Source organism: Linepithema humile, chromosome 3 (genome assembly GCF_040581485.1).
Source record: "Linepithema humile isolate Giens D197 chromosome 3, Lhum_UNIL_v1.0, whole genome shotgun sequence".
In the NCBI taxonomy this organism is placed as follows: domain Eukaryota; kingdom Metazoa; phylum Arthropoda; class Insecta; order Hymenoptera; family Formicidae; genus Linepithema; species Linepithema humile.
Genome location: NC_090130.1, coordinates 1,483,326 through 1,501,165, shown reverse-complemented (window position 1 = coordinate 1,501,165; position 17,840 = coordinate 1,483,326). Strand labels below are relative to the sequence as shown.

At 32.6% G+C, this 17,840-nt stretch overlaps 3 protein-coding genes and 1 non-coding gene across 5 annotated transcripts; 2 read left to right on the top strand and 2 right to left on the bottom strand.

Annotated features, from left to right (window-relative positions):
* Positions 1-182: 182 nt before the first annotated feature.
* ATPsynE (ATP synthase, subunit E) lies at positions 183-1,611 on the top strand. The gene is made up of 3 exons (XM_012374024.2): positions 183-343; positions 873-1,029; positions 1,401-1,611. The coding sequence occupies exons 1-3, from the start codon at positions 290-292 to the stop codon at positions 1,445-1,447; spliced, it is 258 nt and encodes an 85-aa protein (XP_012229447.1). The 5' UTR covers positions 183-289; the 3' UTR covers positions 1,448-1,611.
* Positions 1,612-1,787: 176 nt separating this feature from the next.
* On the bottom strand, positions 1,788-1,860 carry TRNAK-UUU (transfer RNA lysine (anticodon UUU)). Its single transcript has one exon. It is a non-coding gene; the product is annotated as a tRNA-Lys (tRNA).
* A 463-nt stretch (positions 1,861-2,323) lies between these two features.
* Positions 2,324-4,901, bottom strand: Dhpr (dihydropteridine reductase). Its single transcript, XM_012374577.2, has 5 exons — positions 4,697-4,901; positions 3,480-3,563; positions 3,164-3,410; positions 2,895-3,087; positions 2,324-2,819 (listed from the first exon to the last, which is right to left on the bottom strand). The coding sequence occupies exons 1-5, from the start codon at positions 4,784-4,786 to the stop codon at positions 2,714-2,716; spliced, it is 720 nt and encodes a 239-aa protein (XP_012230000.1). The 5' UTR covers positions 4,787-4,901; the 3' UTR covers positions 2,324-2,713.
* Positions 4,902-5,283: 382 nt separating this feature from the next.
* On the top strand, positions 5,284-17,533 carry LOC105676566 (E3 ubiquitin-protein ligase KCMF1). 2 transcript variants are annotated; one of them, XM_067351304.1, is made up of 8 exons: positions 5,284-5,562; positions 7,268-7,435; positions 7,794-7,933; positions 8,038-8,234; positions 8,590-8,764; positions 9,800-10,014; positions 10,585-11,041; positions 11,317-17,533. In XM_067351304.1, exons 1-8 carry the CDS (start codon positions 5,547-5,549, stop codon positions 11,509-11,511), a joined length of 1,563 nt encoding a protein of 520 aa, XP_067207405.1. In that variant the 5' UTR covers positions 5,284-5,546; the 3' UTR covers positions 11,512-17,533. The 2 variants fall into 2 exon arrangements, with proteins under 2 accessions (XP_067207405.1, XP_012229999.1); XM_012374576.2 differs by having other exon boundaries at positions 8,572-8,764.
* Positions 17,534-17,840: the final 307 nt, after the last annotated feature.

Below are 17,840 nucleotides of genomic sequence, written 5' to 3'. Positions count from 1 at the left end.
ACAATAATTTTTTTCTCAAACTTTAAGTGCTTATGCAATTTTCGTGCAACTTACTAATTATATTCTATTATTACTTGTAATAATTTTTGCTCACTCAAAACACAAGCTAACCTCGAAGTTTTGTATGAATGCAAGCGCAGCTAAATATTAAATAAACACTTTAAAATATATAATAAACATTGAACAAACATTAAATAGAAAAGCGGCGCTCTGAACTGACGAGTCGAAGTGCGCGCGCGCTTTATCATATATACGAGCCTTGCGAGACGTCTGCTTATCCTCGAGCAAAATGTCGACTGCCGAGTTGAATCCGAGACCTTTGCGGGTTTCTCCTTTCATCAAGGTAAAATAAATAACTTGTTGAAGTATTTTATGAACGTATATTATTTTATATCTTTTGCACTATATTTTATTTTACATCAAATTACATTTTTCTCACGCAGCTATACGATTAAAATTTCAGCATATCTTGTCGACCAAATTGATTTTATTACATAATTTTTCTCCTTTTTACTATGAAATTATGTGAAATTAATAAATATGTGTAAGTGATAGCTGCAGCTCTTCCTGTTGCACAGTAACTTATAGCTGCTTGTAATTTTGTTTTGTTTTTACTAAATATAGCTTATTTAATATTATCTCTGATTTTCTAACCTTGAATAAATATTATCTATTTCACTCTATTTGAAATTATTAGAATATTTGAAATTCGAATAATAATTATAGCTTTTGATGATATTGGTCAATATTTTGAATATTTTTTATTTTTATTTCCAAAAATGACATTTGTACAAAAACAATAATATGAATACTTTAAGTATATAGTAAGACACAAATGTCTTTTTTTAATTGGATATATTTGCGTTTTATAGTTCTGTCGTTGGAGTCTTCTTCTTACTGGAATTGCATATGGTGCTTATCATCAAAGAAGACTCAGTAACAGGGAGAATGCACGCAGAGAAGAAGAACTGAAACTTAAACCAATACGCGATGCCAAGTTAGCTGAAGAAAAGAGACTAGCTACATTAGGTAAGGCAATTAATTATAAATTTACATGTAAAAAGATATTATACAACATTTTATTTAATGAAATGGTTTAAAATATCATATAGTATATAGAACATATTAGAGCATAGCACAACTACCAAATACATCTTTTAATCGTAGTTTTTTCATCAATCTTGATGCTTTTTTCTATAATTTTTTAACTATAACTGAAAATAAAATACTTTGTGCAAAATTTTATTAAGAAAATATCAATTTTTTGCTGATTAAAGAATTTGTGATTAAAGGAACATCTAGTTTTAGAATATTCTGTAATATTCAGTATAAACATATATTATACTCTATGAATATAGCTTGAAAATATATTATAAACATGAATTTTTCTTTTTTTTCAGCGGAACAAAAGATGTTCGATGAATTACTAAATCCTAAAGCAACATAAGAGAGCCTTATTTGTTTGACATTAGTGCATATGTTTATGAAATGTTTATTGATTTATATGTATCTATAAAACTAGTCGACGTACTGCTCCAACATCATTATCACATCTACAGATAATAAATTCTGCATTGTACAAAAATATTAAATAAAGATCTGTGGAAATTACGAGTTGTATTTATATAATGATTCACAACCCATCTGACATTCAGTTTCATATTTCATCCATTTATAAAGAATCTGTATATGAAAATTTATGAGCATTTATATTAACTATTAACACGTTTTAATTTTAAATTGCACGTAGTGTATTATCCATTTTCAAGGGATAAAAAAAAAAAAAACGCCCGAACAGGGACTCGAACCCTGGACCCTCAGATTAAAAGTCTGATGCTCTACCGACTGAGCTATCCGGGCTGACATATAGGTTTTGTTAAATGTGTTAGTTACCTTGGATACATATTTATTTTACAATAAAAGAAAAATGTATTTCCTTGATAATAATGTAATTTAATTGTTCAAATTATAAATCATAAAATCTTTTTCAAAATATATAATTACAACTTTTTTAAGACTACTGAAATGATTATTAAACTAAATTTTTAGAATGTTAAAATTATTCTACTGATTTTATAATGATTATCTTTTTCACTTTACTAATCTTTAAAAAATACTGACAAATTTGAAGAACCATATACTTTGTTTAATCTAAACAAATGTTAATATTGTATAAAATTAAATTATATCAATTTACTCACAAGAGATCTTATTGTCCAATGTATTTGATCTCTGAATTTATATTCTATAATTCTATAACTTGATTCCCAACTATGTATTATGTGTATATAAATAGGAAAATAAATTTCTATGTAAAACAATATGTGCTGCATTAACTGATCTTATTTTTCTTTGCATTCAATATAGTATATATTATACATTACATTGATAATAAAATAATATATTATTGTACAAAATTATTTACTTTCTTCAAATAATAAAACACAATCTATATATATATAATATAATATATATAATTGTGTAATATATATATATATATATATATATATAACAATCTACAAAATATATGTATATAATGATGTACAAAAATAAAAATTGTTTTGTATAACTTTTCTTTGAACATATATATCCTTTTCAAATAACAAAATGAAGTGCACATATATATATATTATCGTATTGTCATAGATGCTTCATAGAGATAGCTGCTGTCATAGAGATAGTTGTTCCCATAGATTTTATTCATTTGATATCATTATATGTGACTTGGGATCACTTCCGTTTTATTGTCCTTAGTAATGAGTTGTAACAGAGAACCATTAGTAGGCCGATCTTGATTTTGAGACCATTTCCAGAACAGACTATAAATAAAAACAAGTTTATAAAGGTTGATTTCAACCAATGTTAATTTAATTATAATTGAAAACTTATCTTACTTTGACACAAACTCAAGTGTAGTCCACGTGCTTGTATCAGCTTTGGGCATCCACTTTCTGTTCATTGGTGTATCCAAAGTAACAGGTAGTATACAAGTTATCAAACTGTTGGAAGGAAGACCACTATCTTTATTTGCCAAAGATTTTGTCAGCTGATGAACAGCTGCTTTTGCCATTCCATAACCAATCATGCCTAAGCGAATAAGATCAATTCTTTTAACAAATATGAAAAAGCGTTTGATACTTTGTGTTATGATTCAATAAGAAACCTGGTGTTCCTTCTAATGCTGCCTTAGCACCAGTCAATGAAAGAAATCCTCCTTCCTTCAGAAATTCAGCTGCAATGTTAGCAGCTATAACAGAGCTCCAAACACTCTGTTTCCACATTAAATCACTGTTCTTCACAAAGTCTTTGTGTGCTGCATTGCCACCAGCCCATCCTCCAGCCACACAAATAATGCCATCAACTTTCCCATCTTTTAATACATCTTTAATCTGAGCTAAAATTTCTGTTTGCTGTATGGTAAAAAATTAATCAATCTCTATCGTTGCAAATAATAAAATGGTAAATAGTAAAAAAATTACCTGTTCCTGCCAATTATTATCAGGATTGACAATTATGTTTGCATTAGCCTGTTCATTTGGCTTCATATCAATGCTACCGACCCACTACAAATTATAATATAATATTTATTGTGAATTATATTCTTAAAATAATAAAAAATGTTATTGGTATAATGTTAACATGTTATTAAATATTTATATCCGTTTTATAAGAATATGCTTACAATCATAACAAAATTTAAAAATATTTAAAACAGTTTGGTCAAATTATACGAGATAATTCTCTATTAGCCATATAACTGATCAAATTATTACTATATAAACAGAAATTAAAATAACATGGAAGAGAAAGAATTTATAGAACAAGCTTAATAGAAAAATTATTGAAATCCACTTTTCCATTTTTTATCAATAAAAATTAATATAACAAATGTATTTCTAGTTAATATAAAATATATTCAACTTAGATGTATATTTAACTAATAAATTGAACAGATTCTAGAAGTGGATTTTGTGAAAGGTCTTGCTTAACTAGCAATAACCTTGATATGGCAATGTTTTTATGCGTAATATAAGTCTGCACATGCAACACACATACACGCACACACACATACATATATAATAAAAAAAAATTTCATGTAAACATCTATTAATTTTGACATTCCTTTTACTTGATTTTGATTAAAGTTTGATTAAAGTTCCCAAATTATATTAAAATATCAGAATTATCATTCATTTATTATTTATAGCGTATTAATATGTAAAAATTATAATATATGCAAAAATTATAATAAATATGAATATTTATAATCACAAACTATATATACATGTATATATAACTTATATAAACCGAGAAAATCGCAAAAAAAAATTATCTCTGACAGAATCATATGACACTCCCAATCGTTCGATATAAGCTTATAAATATTTCATAAATCATATGTTATAGCGGAAAATAGTTTTTATTTTATTACAAAAAATTCTGCGGCAAAGAAAATAAAATCGACAAAATAGCTTATCGTATAATTTGACAGTAACTATATATGATAGATAAATAAAAAGGTAATAAATTAGTATATTAATTAGTTGATAATTATTTTATTTTTACAATTCTTATATATTTATAATATTTAATAAAAAAAATACTTTGTTTTATATGTATCGATAAAATCTATCGCGACAAGACAGTCGTGCGGTCAATCAGGAAGATAATGATACTCATGTGTTCCCTTACTTACCCAATTTTGCGATTTAAATTGCGATATGCAAGTTGAGCCGAGGGCACCCTTGCCCCCATATACAATTATACGTCCATATGGAGTGGCCATTGTTCGATAAATGATGCGATTTCGCGAGATCTGATTCGGAATTTCGCGACCGCCGGCGGAACGATACGAATGCGGATAGAGCGCCTTTCGGAAAGTATCGTGAAAGGAGTGCCAGATTACTAGATTTTACCATGAACTATTGAAATCATAGATCGCCTCCGGCATACTATCGGATATTATAATATACCAATATTGCCAACATCACAGTACCAATATTTTCGCTAAAGAACATCATCAAAATTACAAGGTATATGAAAAATTTAAATACACCATTATAAAGTTGATAAAATACAATAAAACTTTTATCTGATGCATTTTTATCGTAAAATGTGCAGCCAATATAATTATTGTAGTTGTGTATTGCGTGATAAGCGATAAGATTTTTCTAAAATATAAACCGCTATTGATCAATGTTTTATATTTTCCCGCCGAGCATAGTAACATGGCATCGAATCGCGACAACGTCGCGACGATCGTGCCGCGGTCCAGCAGGCGGCACACAACGTTCACCGGGAGGAGGAGCGTAAGTCGGTCTAGCGTGACGTCACGTTCGTCAACCTAGTTGGGTTAGGTTTTACGCTGGAAATTCTAACGACAAATTTTTTGTTTGACGATTGATGTTTTCCCCGTGTCGTGTCCACTGTGGTTGAAGCGACGCTGAAGTGCACGCGCAAGTTGACGGCCAGGAAGTCGCGTCTCGCAGAGCGAATAATCGCGCAAGGGCCCGCGTAGTTTTGGCGTATGAGATTTTAAACGGAAAATGAGTCGACATGAAGGTATGTACGTGCGCTGCGCGTTCTGACTAGCAAGTCAGCTCGCGGGACGGGACACCCCGCGCAGAAATACGCGTGACTGCTGCCGTGGCGAGCGGATTTCGGGTCATGTCGGGCATACGAGAGTGATCATCGAGAGTCCGCGCGGACCCGCGACGGTGTCCGCGAGAGACCATCGAGCTTACGGGGACGACACGGGACGTGTCTCGCGAGCTCCCCGAGGGCCGAGGGGGTCTGTCACAGGCCAGATGGCAGCACGCCACGGTGAAAATTCACGCGAATTTCTGCGATTTACGACGTTTTCCTGGACGTTCTCCCAGGATTCGCGACGATGCCTGACTTCTGCTTTGTCCTGGCCCGCTATCTGATTATCGATCACCACGTCCGATCAGCTGTCAGACCGTCTTATCGTGTCAGCTGACTCCTCTTTCAGAACAGTCACCTCACTCTTAGCCCCTTCTCTGGATGATGATGATGATGATGAATCTTTTTCTTGTAGAACATATTGCAAGCTTTTCTCAGTCTTAACACAATCTTCTTGTCTGAAACTATTTGTACAGATGGTTAATAAGAGTTTTGGGTAGCAATTCATGCCTTTTCGTAGATTCCTTGTCTTTTTGATTTCCATCACAGCATCCCTGTTTAATGTATGTCATAGGAATAAAGCTTTTACAAGAGTCATATTGCTTTTAAACTTCTGGCCTTCAAAATTATAATAAATGAAGTCGTGTCCTGCATGTACTTATAATACAAGGAAATTTGTGCTTCAAGCATAGAACACATTTTTTGAGATACATGTTATATTTGTTATATAATTATCATGTTTGACGTAAAAATGATAAATTGGTGCAGTTAAACTTAGGAAATCTAATATTTAGTGTATTTTATTAGTTTCATACAGTATTTTCTTATAAATGAAATACTAGATATATATATTGTACAGATTTTAGTTGCTAATAACAACATAAATGTGCATACAATAGTTATTTTATATTTTTTATAAACATTTATATTTCAAATATAGCTACTTTATTCAAAAAACATATATTGTGTCGAATCTCTTTTCATTATTGCAAGACTATGACTCGCTTTGCTATGTATTGCTATTTATAGTTTTACGGTCATCTGACTTTTAATGTAGTGGTAATTTCTTGTTATTGACAGGTCAGAAGTATTTAAAAATTCTTATTTTACATAGTGTGAATGAAATGAATTTTGCTGAGAGAGTATCAAATATGATATAATTTATTTTAATTAGAACACGTTTATATATTATTTAATATTATAAAATCTTGCTAATTCAAAAATTATATAAGCTTTTTCTTGAAGGCATGATTTATAAATAGATCTATAAACATCACAAAAATATATGAATATATATTTTTTAATTAATCCTTTTTTCCTCCTACTCACATGTACTCCCTGTCATTTTTCTCCCTTTTAAAGACAACTTTTGTTGTCATATATATAAAAAAATATTGGTAAAAAGATAGCAATTTGCAAATATTGATTTTAATATATTAAATGTCATGATATTTAAGATTAAAAAGATTCCACTACTCTGTAATATATATTTATATAGAAATAGTCAAACCAATATCTAAAAATTATGGAACCTATGTATAATATGTATAATATGGAACCTATGTATAATATGTATTGTTTTATAGAATATAATTGCATCTATATTAATATATTTACTTTTTAGGGGTAAGCTGTGATTCTTGCTTGAAGGGAAATTTTCGGGGTCGTAGATACAAGTGCCTCGTATGCTACGATTATGATCTATGTGCCAGCTGCTACGAGGGAGGCGCCAGTACCACACGCCACCTCACAGATCATCCTATGCAGTGCATACTTACTAGATCTGATTTTGGTAAGAATTTTATCAAATTTAAGATAATATTTCTTTATCTGATAGTGAGTTGTATAATTTTTTAGAAGTATTATCACATGTGCACTCTTTAATTACATGTTTTAAAGTAAACAAGATAATACTTACGTCAATATCAAAGTATCAATAATTAATTATAAATATCTGAAAAGTGAAAAATTTTTGCAAATTGAGTTTTTACCAGTGACAACTTTTTATTTTTACTATTTTGTTTTATGGAAGTTTATTTGAAAAACGTTGAGGGGCTTATAAATAAATTACTTTTAAATATAAATAAAATACTGAAGATGAAATTATTAAATATTCCCTAATTTATTCTTAATGGTAAATTTTTTAATAGAATTATACTATGGTGGTGAAGGCGTAAGTGTGGAACAGCCTCAATCCTTAACTTGTCCCTATTGCACGAAAATGGGCTTTACTGAGGCTACATTGCAAGAACACGTCGCTGCTGATCATCCTGATACTTCGTTCGAAGTTGTACGTATATAAAGAAATAAAATATTTATATTCAAGTCTAAGTTACACTATAACATTATATAATGGTTGCATAAGTGTACAACTCGAGTATTTCTTTCTCAAAGGTTTGTCCAGTATGCGCAGCAGTGCCAGGTGGAGATCCTAATCATGTAACTGATGATTTTGCGGGCCACCTAACACTAGAACATCGTAGTGGACCAAGGGACCTGATATCCTTTTTGGATGAACCGTCTGCGAGTAGGCACGGCGTTAGACGGATACCACATCCGTCTAGAGCTGTTGGTGCACCACGTGCACGTAGGTATGTAACAAAACGGCAAATCTCTGCTAAACACTGTTGATTCACTCATCAACATTTAATATTATATTTAGGATATTTTTAGCATTTCGAGCAGACGCGCTAATTAACATGAATTTGTTAAGTTTGTATGATAGTTGCCACTGTATAATGATTATAATATTGTTTCTAGTTACTCTTTTATAAAGAGAATGTTCGTATAAATTTCTATACAAGCCGAATCACATTCGAAATATTTTTTCTCTTGTGAGAATTTGATGTAGACTGTTATGATAAACAAGTTTTTGCCATCATCACTTCATCTTAGATAATGTTCATTGGAGTATCATTGGACCTGCAGGTCCAACATGCATTTCAGTTCATCAGGAGGACTGAGTCCAAGTAATCGAGAAGGTATAGACCCAATTGCGGAATTGCTATCCCAATTGTCAGGAGTACGTAGAAGTGGAGGCGGAAGTGGACAAAGTTCCTCGGCACCTTCACAGCTACAGCAACTACAAATGCAATTGCAATTAGAACGACAACAAGTCCGGGTATAAACAGATTTATTTTTAACGTTAAAAGAGCATAATTAACACAACTTTCATTAAGTTATAACATCATATATATTTCTTCATGTTTCAAGTTAAGCACATTTGAAGCATCATTATTTAGAACTGTGTCTGATAGTTAAACAATTGAGAATATTTGAAAATGAAAATAATAGATTGTAAAACAGCAAATTAATTGATGAAAAGTAATGTTAGATATTTTAACCAACAGTTATGATACATGACTATGCAAATATATGTGCCTAATAAGAAAATGTGCAAGAAACCGTCAACATATGCCGTTGATTGTACATTTATTTTTGCATATCAAATATTTTAACTTTTTTGTTATATCATTATTCTGTTAAAAAATTACTCTCAAAATTATGCTTAGAACGTAGAAGTTGTTTACATATTTATTTCAAACATGTTTTATGTTCTTTCACATGATACAACATTACTTTTATCTGTCAGAAATATAAGATCAAATATTTACAAACAAGCATAGCAGGGCATTAGAAGGATAAAGGCAGGAAAAATGATAGTGTGTAAAATGTGAATCTATGTGGATTATAAAGATTTAAAGAATTTGATTAATTGCTAACTTTAATCCAAGCGAGATTGAAAAATATATTTGAAGAACGACAAAAACTAAATAAATACTCAAGAATATCAAAGTGAACTAATAATTCATTATTTTTTAACGAGTTACTGTGTTAATACAATAATACAGGATACAATATTAATAAAAGAGAAGAGGGATGTTAGAAGCACTTGCACCGCATGTAATATCATTTAGTAATATCATTTCTGTTTAGTTTTGTTTTTTTATAAACTTTTCTATATGTGATTTGTAAATTATCTGTGTAATTATTATTCACACTCTAATCATTATTTGATTTTTATGCAATAAGATTAGACAATTATACTTTTTTTTTTTACTTAATCAGCATTGACATCAGTCAATTTACGTGTCGAAAGCATCAATAATTTTTTACATTAAGCAATACAGTTATTAAAATAAAACATTTTTTGTAGGCTGCTAGACAACAACTCGAGCGATTACCAAGGAGACAGACGCAAGTGATCGGTTCTGTAAGTGGTGGTAGCGGGGGTGGTAGCGGTGGTAGCGGTCATTCTACTACTTTGGCGGCATCGAATAGTACGAGTAGTAACAATAATGCGACCAATGCGGCCAACCCGTCCGGTGTGTCTTCTACTAATTCACAGAACGTTATGTTCCTGTTGCCCAGGTATATTTTTCATACTTCAGTTTCCGTTTGTATCTTCGAATAATATTTTAAAGTTAGGAAGGAAGTTAGTTAGAAAGGGAATATAGCTATTTATATTTGATATTTATTAATATTAGCAAAAGATATGTTTAATTAATTATAAGTACATTTTACTTCTACGGAATATTAATCCAAATATCAATTTGTGAATTTTGATTGCAATATTTAAGAATTAAAGTACAGACAAGAGAAAGATGATAATTAATTCAAGCATTTGCTATAAAACAATTTATGTAATGTAATATTTTATGCAATTGCTTCTTTTTTGTAGCATATAAAATTTTTTAAATTGCGTGTCAGGAAATTGCTAAAAACTAATATTACATAAATAATGAAGTGTCTATTTTTAGCAACTTGGCAAAGCAATTTGATTTTATCACATGACAATATGTCATGATATATGTTACTGAGAAATTAAGTGTCTATTTACAAACAGTAAAAAGATAAATGTATATATCTTTTAAGGCAATAGAAATAGAGGCATTGCAAAATATTTGATAAACATGATTATCTTTCTCCACATTTGTACAGATGCATTACAACAACGCCGTCTGATTCACAACTGCAAAGTATTGAACGCGAAAGTGCAAATAGGAGCCTTTTTACACGTGAACTTATCGTCGGAACGCTTTCTCAAACATTGTCAGAGTTGATGCAACAGCAATGCAACGTGCAAACACCGGCGTCGAGTGCGACTACTGCCACGACCAGTCCCGAAACACCAAACGCCAATGCTTCCATCGTCTCTACGAAGAAATTAAGTTTAGCTCAGGAAGCGAAGAGGGAACAAGCGACAAGTAAACACGTGACACCACAGGCATCTATGCAACAAAAAGAATCACATATTCTGCAGGCTGCTGCCGCTACCACTGGCAGTGTAGGTTCAGGTCTGCAAAATCAGGGTTTACCCCCGAATCCTAATAGCATTGCAACACAAAATCCACCTATAGTTCAAACATTGATGCATAGTGTGTTACCTCAGCCATTGGTAAGCATTGATTTTTTCTGAAATCTAATGTAACATATTTTCGATATTTGTTTTAATAAAAAATAATTAGAAATGTTACAAGGACGAAATTAATATATAATATATATTTGAAACACGACATAGCTACGACATCTCTAGCATATGTCTCCTTTATTTTATTCGTTACTCGTCATATTTAGTTTCGCTGTACAAGATGATAGCCGCAGAAATATTTCTTTTACCTCGATGTTACTTCGAGACATGCCAATAAGGAGTAAAAATTTCGTGTGATGTAGGTACTGCAGCAACCACTGCCGCCGCCAATTAGGAATACCGGTACTGGAACTATTAGGGAACCGATAGCAACTCCGGCGCCCGCTTATCTGAGAGGTGGGGTGGGTTCGGTCGGAGTGACAGGCTCTTCACGTAGGAAGCCTGTTAGGGCTGTAGATGGAAGAAACCAATCTACGGAACCGCCACCTCCGCACTAACCCTTCCTTAGCCCGTGTACCCACCCACCCTGATTCCTCACACAGGACCCTCTAGCACTAGTCCTAGCACTGTTTAGAACACCTCATCATTATTGTTATTATTATAATATTATATATTAATAATTATTCAAAACATCCTCCCCCTCTCGCTCCTTCCCCCACCCTCCTCATCCTCCTGTGTCCTGCTATTATTACTTTCCCGAACTTTAATCCCGCCATCTTTGCTGTTACGTGACATGGAACAAGGGCAAGGGCTAATTCGTTGGCCGCTGTGGCATATTTACGAAATAATAATGTACATAACTCACTTCTTGCAGTCATGCTCGAAATATATAGAGTTCGTTCACGTGTACTCTTCTTCGAACGTCTACTCTTCTTCGAACGAGTCTTGCCACGTTCTTCCACGCTGACGTGCTACCACGATACGGCGTTATCTCTTATCCGCTAGAGAGCAAGTGTTTGCGAACAAACGTGCTGTGAGAGAAAAGAAATCCTTACGAGGACATTAGCGTTCACTGTTCGATTTATTGCAACAGGACAAACATGCAAGGATATATTGTATTGTGATTCAGCAAAGCTAGACGAATGTGTACAAGAGTGAAAATCTGCCCATTACAACATGTTTGCTGTCACAATACGAGTGAAGTGCCAGATTTCACTAATCTACATATGCGCGCTGTAAATTATATCGAACAATTAACTGCTAATGCACTTGGAAACACGACGCGCGTTCTTTGCAAATAAAAGTACATGAAATTATGCCTGGGTTGGTCCGTAATATTCTCTCTCTTTCTCTCTGTCTCTGTCTCTAACGCTTTTAAATTGTTCCTTACCTGTATTTAACTTTCCCGGCGCACTAATAGAGGAAAACAATTGTAGAGGTAAATGAAGTGTCGCAAATGATTTAACAGTGCAGAACAATGCTGCTGGTTATTTTTCAATTGACTGTTTCAGTTGTAATTCTCGTTATAATAGATTCCTGTATGCTTTACAATCAATAAATCCTGGGTATGTGTAAAAAAAAAAATTATTTGTATTCTACATAATAAATACCATTTAATTTCTTTTAAATACAATTGTTCGCGTTGCGACATTTTGCAAACATATTAAATAAGAGGAAAATTCAAGAGAATAATGGACAAATGTGTCAAAGATTTTATGTACTCTAGACTGTCTTAAAAAGCAGACGATTGATTGAATCAAATTTAATTTAACAAATCGGCGCTAGCGGACCATCCCTTGGCACATATACGTGGCATAAAAGATGATGTCATAAAGTGGAGAGATTATATTATCAATTGTATTACTTTAAAATCGGCGGCCTTATAAATTTATAAACCTGGCGTTTATTAGACTATTTAATGTTACATTAATATTTAAATTATTTTTTTCTGATTTATTATGTAATTGTACAGTATAATTTGCCACAGAATCGAAAAATAAAGTGTCTTTTAAAATTGATCGCTCCATTTTAAGGCATTCAGTAATTGTAGCAATTGTAGTGAAAAAAAAAAAAATGAAAATTCTGTTTTAAAGCCATATTTGGGATATATATCTACGTGTTTAAGAAGTATAAAATAAAATCTTTTATCGTGAACAGACCGCAACAATATGGAAAGTCTCCAAACTTTTCTTTAAACTTTCTTGAAAGCGAGACAATTTGCAAATATATCTAATATTCTGGAATGAAAATATATTTATTTCTTCTACGCATCAGTAACATTGTATCGAAGTGTGCGTGCGATGCATATGGATGCATTTGTAAAATTTCTACTGAAAAGTAGATTTCAAAAATGCTCATACTCATAAGCGATCTTTTCTTCTCTCCTTGAGTATTTTTTTTTCTATCTTATCTGATTTTTTCAGCCTTTTTTTCGCATGTTCACATGTGGGCGTACATACATAATCTTCTGTTCTGTTATTAACTTTCTTGATCTTTTGCCTAATATCTCGTGTGAGCGTGTATCTGCAAGATGTGGTAGTTCTGCAAACCGTGCAGCCGTTTTACAATAAAAAATGCGCAAAAATTATATATACATGCCATGTAGATCACTGAAAAAAAAAAGAGTTGAAATATTTAGTGTATGAATCTGTTAAGAAACTTCATAGCTTGGCCATCTTATTTTCTGTGCGCAAAGTTGAAAACTTAGACTAAATTATAAAAAAAGAAAAATATGAAGACAAATTGTGTAAAGAACACACGTTCAACTTTTGATGTGTTTAACTCGTTTCTCGGATGTATTATAATCTTCCTGGATGTTTTTGCTTGTCTCTTTACCTCTACTCGACGTATGTACACTTTAAAGAATGTTTTTTGGATAGCTATTCACGATCCTGTACTTTGTACTGTGTAATTAGTTGCAGTTTATGAGAAAAACAAAAAAAATAGATCCGAAAACGAAATAAACGGGATGCACTTAATTGCCTTAATGCGGGAATGCCTGAAAAATTAATGGGAGGAATCGACTACCCTCTTTGAGAGATGGATGTATCTGCATTGCGAAAATCTTTGCACATGATGCTCCAATGAAGTTAATACTGTACTGAGCTAATCTTAATAAACATATGCGTACGTAAAAAATAACCAAATTGCGGACATTGAGCGAATTTATTGCATTGTATGTTCTGACTGAACCAATTGTCCAAATTAATATACCATGACGATTCTCACTCTAAACCGAAAGCTCGTCTTCAGGAACGAAGCAAGACTCCAAAGTGATGCAAGTTCAATTTTCTAATTTTTTAAATTTTTATCTCAGTTTGCACAATCGATTATAAACTTTTTTTCCCGAATTGTGTTCATGCATGGAACATTGTGAAACTTTTTTTATTTATGCGAGAAGTTATGTTTCCCTTGTTTCACGTCACTGTCATAGTTCAGAACTTTCTTTTTTTTCCCATTTGAAGCGTTTTTATTGTTATTGATAACAATGACATTCGAAAATTTGACCAACAGTCAAAATATTATGATTATTATTGCGAAAGAATTTTTGTAACATTCTACGATATTTGAAATCTCAAAAACTATTTCCAGTCGACGATCGATCAAGACTCAATTTGTGAATTAAATTGATTTGATTCGTGTCAAGTGATGTAAGAGAAAATCAAGGTTTGATGATTATCACAACGAATACGATTAGAGCAGAATCAAGCATAATAACGTCGTTGCAACCCCGAAAGGAAAAGTGCGTACACGATATTTCCCTTCCTCGTTCCTCTTTTCATCGGATAAAGTCAGTCGTCTCCCTCTTCTCACATGTTTCGATTTGTATTTACTATATTTTACGTACCGTTGTCTACCACATAAGTGAATAATATATATATAAAAAAAAAACTATATAAATATAGATAGAGTTACACACGCAGAGGCAGGGTGCACGTGTCTATATACGTGGTAGCATATCGCTTCCTGAATATGCGTCATGTAATTGTGTTTACGCACGTGCCGAAGTAAATTCGAAGAAACGATGTAGGTGATAAAAAGATATGTGATGGGATTATAAAAGAAGCAACGGAAGATAGAGCTTAAAGAGCGAACACTCGAAAAAGAAAATTTTATTAAATCTCGGTGATTTATTTAACGGTGATTACTTTAACGCTCTTATTATCGTGTATCGTTTCTTATAACGTTATAATCGATTATTAATCCGATAATCTTAAGGCTTGTATATCTAGATTTTGCGGCCCGACACGGTGCCTGATTGTAATATATTAGACAATTATTCATTATTTTAAAATGTCGGAGGGAATGTCGTCAGCGTTGTAACATTGCGTTGTCGCTGTATGAGTGGAGATTAAGCGAGATCGCGCTCATTTTTAAGAATAGCTATACATTGTAAAACGTGGGAACGGTGTTCCTGTAAATGTCGCCCTTCGTTAAAATGCTTTATTTGACAATATTAACGTTATGTGGTATTTTTGAGCACCGAATGAGAAAAAATCTCCGCAGTTACCCTCCTTACGTTTCACCCTGTTGTCCTCTAAATGAGGTAACTCGGCACCTCGCCTATTTAATGACTTTATTAATTAGCAAAGAGTATGACATGTTTGTACGAAAGGCAGGAATAATGTACATAGAATATAAACGATTAATTTGGCACGAACGATTATGTAAAAAAAAAAAAAAATGCTATAACCATTACTTGAAGAATCATTGCATAACGCCTTAATCTATCGTCGTGGACTGTAATGTGTCGATCGAGTTTATTATAATGATCTCTGTATCATTTTCTTTTTTAATTGAGAAACGGAGAACACAATTTCGTGAGAAGAAAAGTAGATTTTTTTCTTTTAATTGAACTTTGCGATTTTGTTTTTCAAATAATCTTATATTACTTTAAGAAATGCAACAAGGAATAACTGAACGGAACAGGTTAAACTCAGCGAAAGCTGATTCGAATTCTGATTAAAAGGGTTTAACTTTCCATTGATTTCAATAGCGTTTTGCCCTCACGAGCTGTAGTCAAAGTGCGGAGAGAGGCGGGCGATTGTGCATGATAAAAGAAGAATCGTGTGTAGCAGTTAGAGAAGCCGTACGTAGTAGGTGTATAAACGGTAGAAAGGAGAGCGTGCTAATGATTGTAATAATTGATAGTCTGACTTCCCCCCCCCCCCCCCAAAAGAAATTTTAAACCCAAGTTTACCACTGTGTTGCTCCTTCGAAGAATGTGATGTTTTTTCTTAATAAAGCACAGAAGAAACATGCGAAAAATAGTACGAGTAGGGAGATGCAATGTTTACTATTTTCTTTAATGTGCTGATTGTGGGATGCCTTGTACAGAATATCTATCAAAATATAGAAATCTGCACAACGTTGTATTGAGAAAGTTAAACTGGTCTTTCATGAATGAACATTTAAACCGAAATTTCATTATTCGTTCGTTTACTCTCAATAACAGTCTCAAAGTATTTGCTTGTTACTGGATTTCCACACTTTGATAGATATTCGCGATCAGATCGCAAATGGAGAAGAAAGGAGAGCAAGCGCGGAAACTTTTATGTTATTCACCGATGGATTCAATTCCGAATCACATAATTCGATGTTGATAGATTTAAATTAAATGCCGAGGAGAAAGTCACACTCGATAGTGCCGTTTGTATTGGCAAGGTTGCGTTAGAGCGCTCGTCCGTTTTTAGATAAAAAGTAGCGGGAGATCACGATTAGAAATTTATGCGAGAGCTTGAAAATGATCATGAAAGGAGCATGTAGCCCTTCCATTTTGGTAGATCATTTATTTAGGCGTTCCAGTTGCATCACGTAAAGTACTTATGCAGTAAGTGGTGTTAATTAGAGTTTGCACGGCGTTCACAGTCGAATGGGATCTCTTAACGCGGCCTTGTCGACACATAAAATTCAACCCTTGACCGGTGACGTTGAACAGAATCTTTTCTATTTCAGTAACTTGATTATTATATAAGGATCTTTATATATAATTTTATAAGAGGAAAATTTTAATTTGTCATTTTTGAGGAAAATGATTTAATTACTTGATCAAGCAGGCGATACCGATAAATTCTTGATAAACATTATCAACGTCCAAGTCACCAGTTAAGCGTTGAACTTTCTCGCTATCGAATCTATGAAATTTTCTCTTTGAACACAACTTCGATCAGGAAGAGACCTTGGAATTCCGAGCGATATTTTGCTAAGGATTTTTCTCTGGATGATTGAGTGCGTAATCGGGCGAATTATCGCATTGGGGGAATTCTTCACGGATTTTTACCTGACTTTTCGATCGACAATGCTATACGAATATATATGAATACACGAGCGCGCAATGTACGAAAGTGAAAATGTCGAATGAATGAGTAAGAAAGAGAGAGAGTGTGTGTGTTGATAATCGAAAGCTGTGCGTGACATACACGTTGAAACGGAAAGTGTTGACGAACATTACTGCTAAGTACTAATAGAGAGAATTCAAGTGAAGTCTTATACATAATAATTATTGAAATGTAAATTGTGTTTGGTTGTATTTTGTGTTATAAGCCTTTGATGCTGAATATAATGGAAATTCAATCAAAACCTATGCGTCCAATGATTCTTTTTTCCATTAATATAACAAGCGTATGAAATGTGTTTAGAAATCACACAAAAAAATCTTTCTGCCAATGTATTCTACCATTATAATTAATATTAACAATTGATTAATTTGTATGATTTCATATTACCCTGTTTCTATGCGTTAATGTCGATTTATTGATATTGAATCATTCATAGTAAAATATTAATTTAAATATTATTGTGATGATTCTTAAAAACTCTTTGCTTACCATTGATTATCGTTTCCACGTTTCCAAGCATCCCGCGCGTATAAGCGCACGCGCAATAT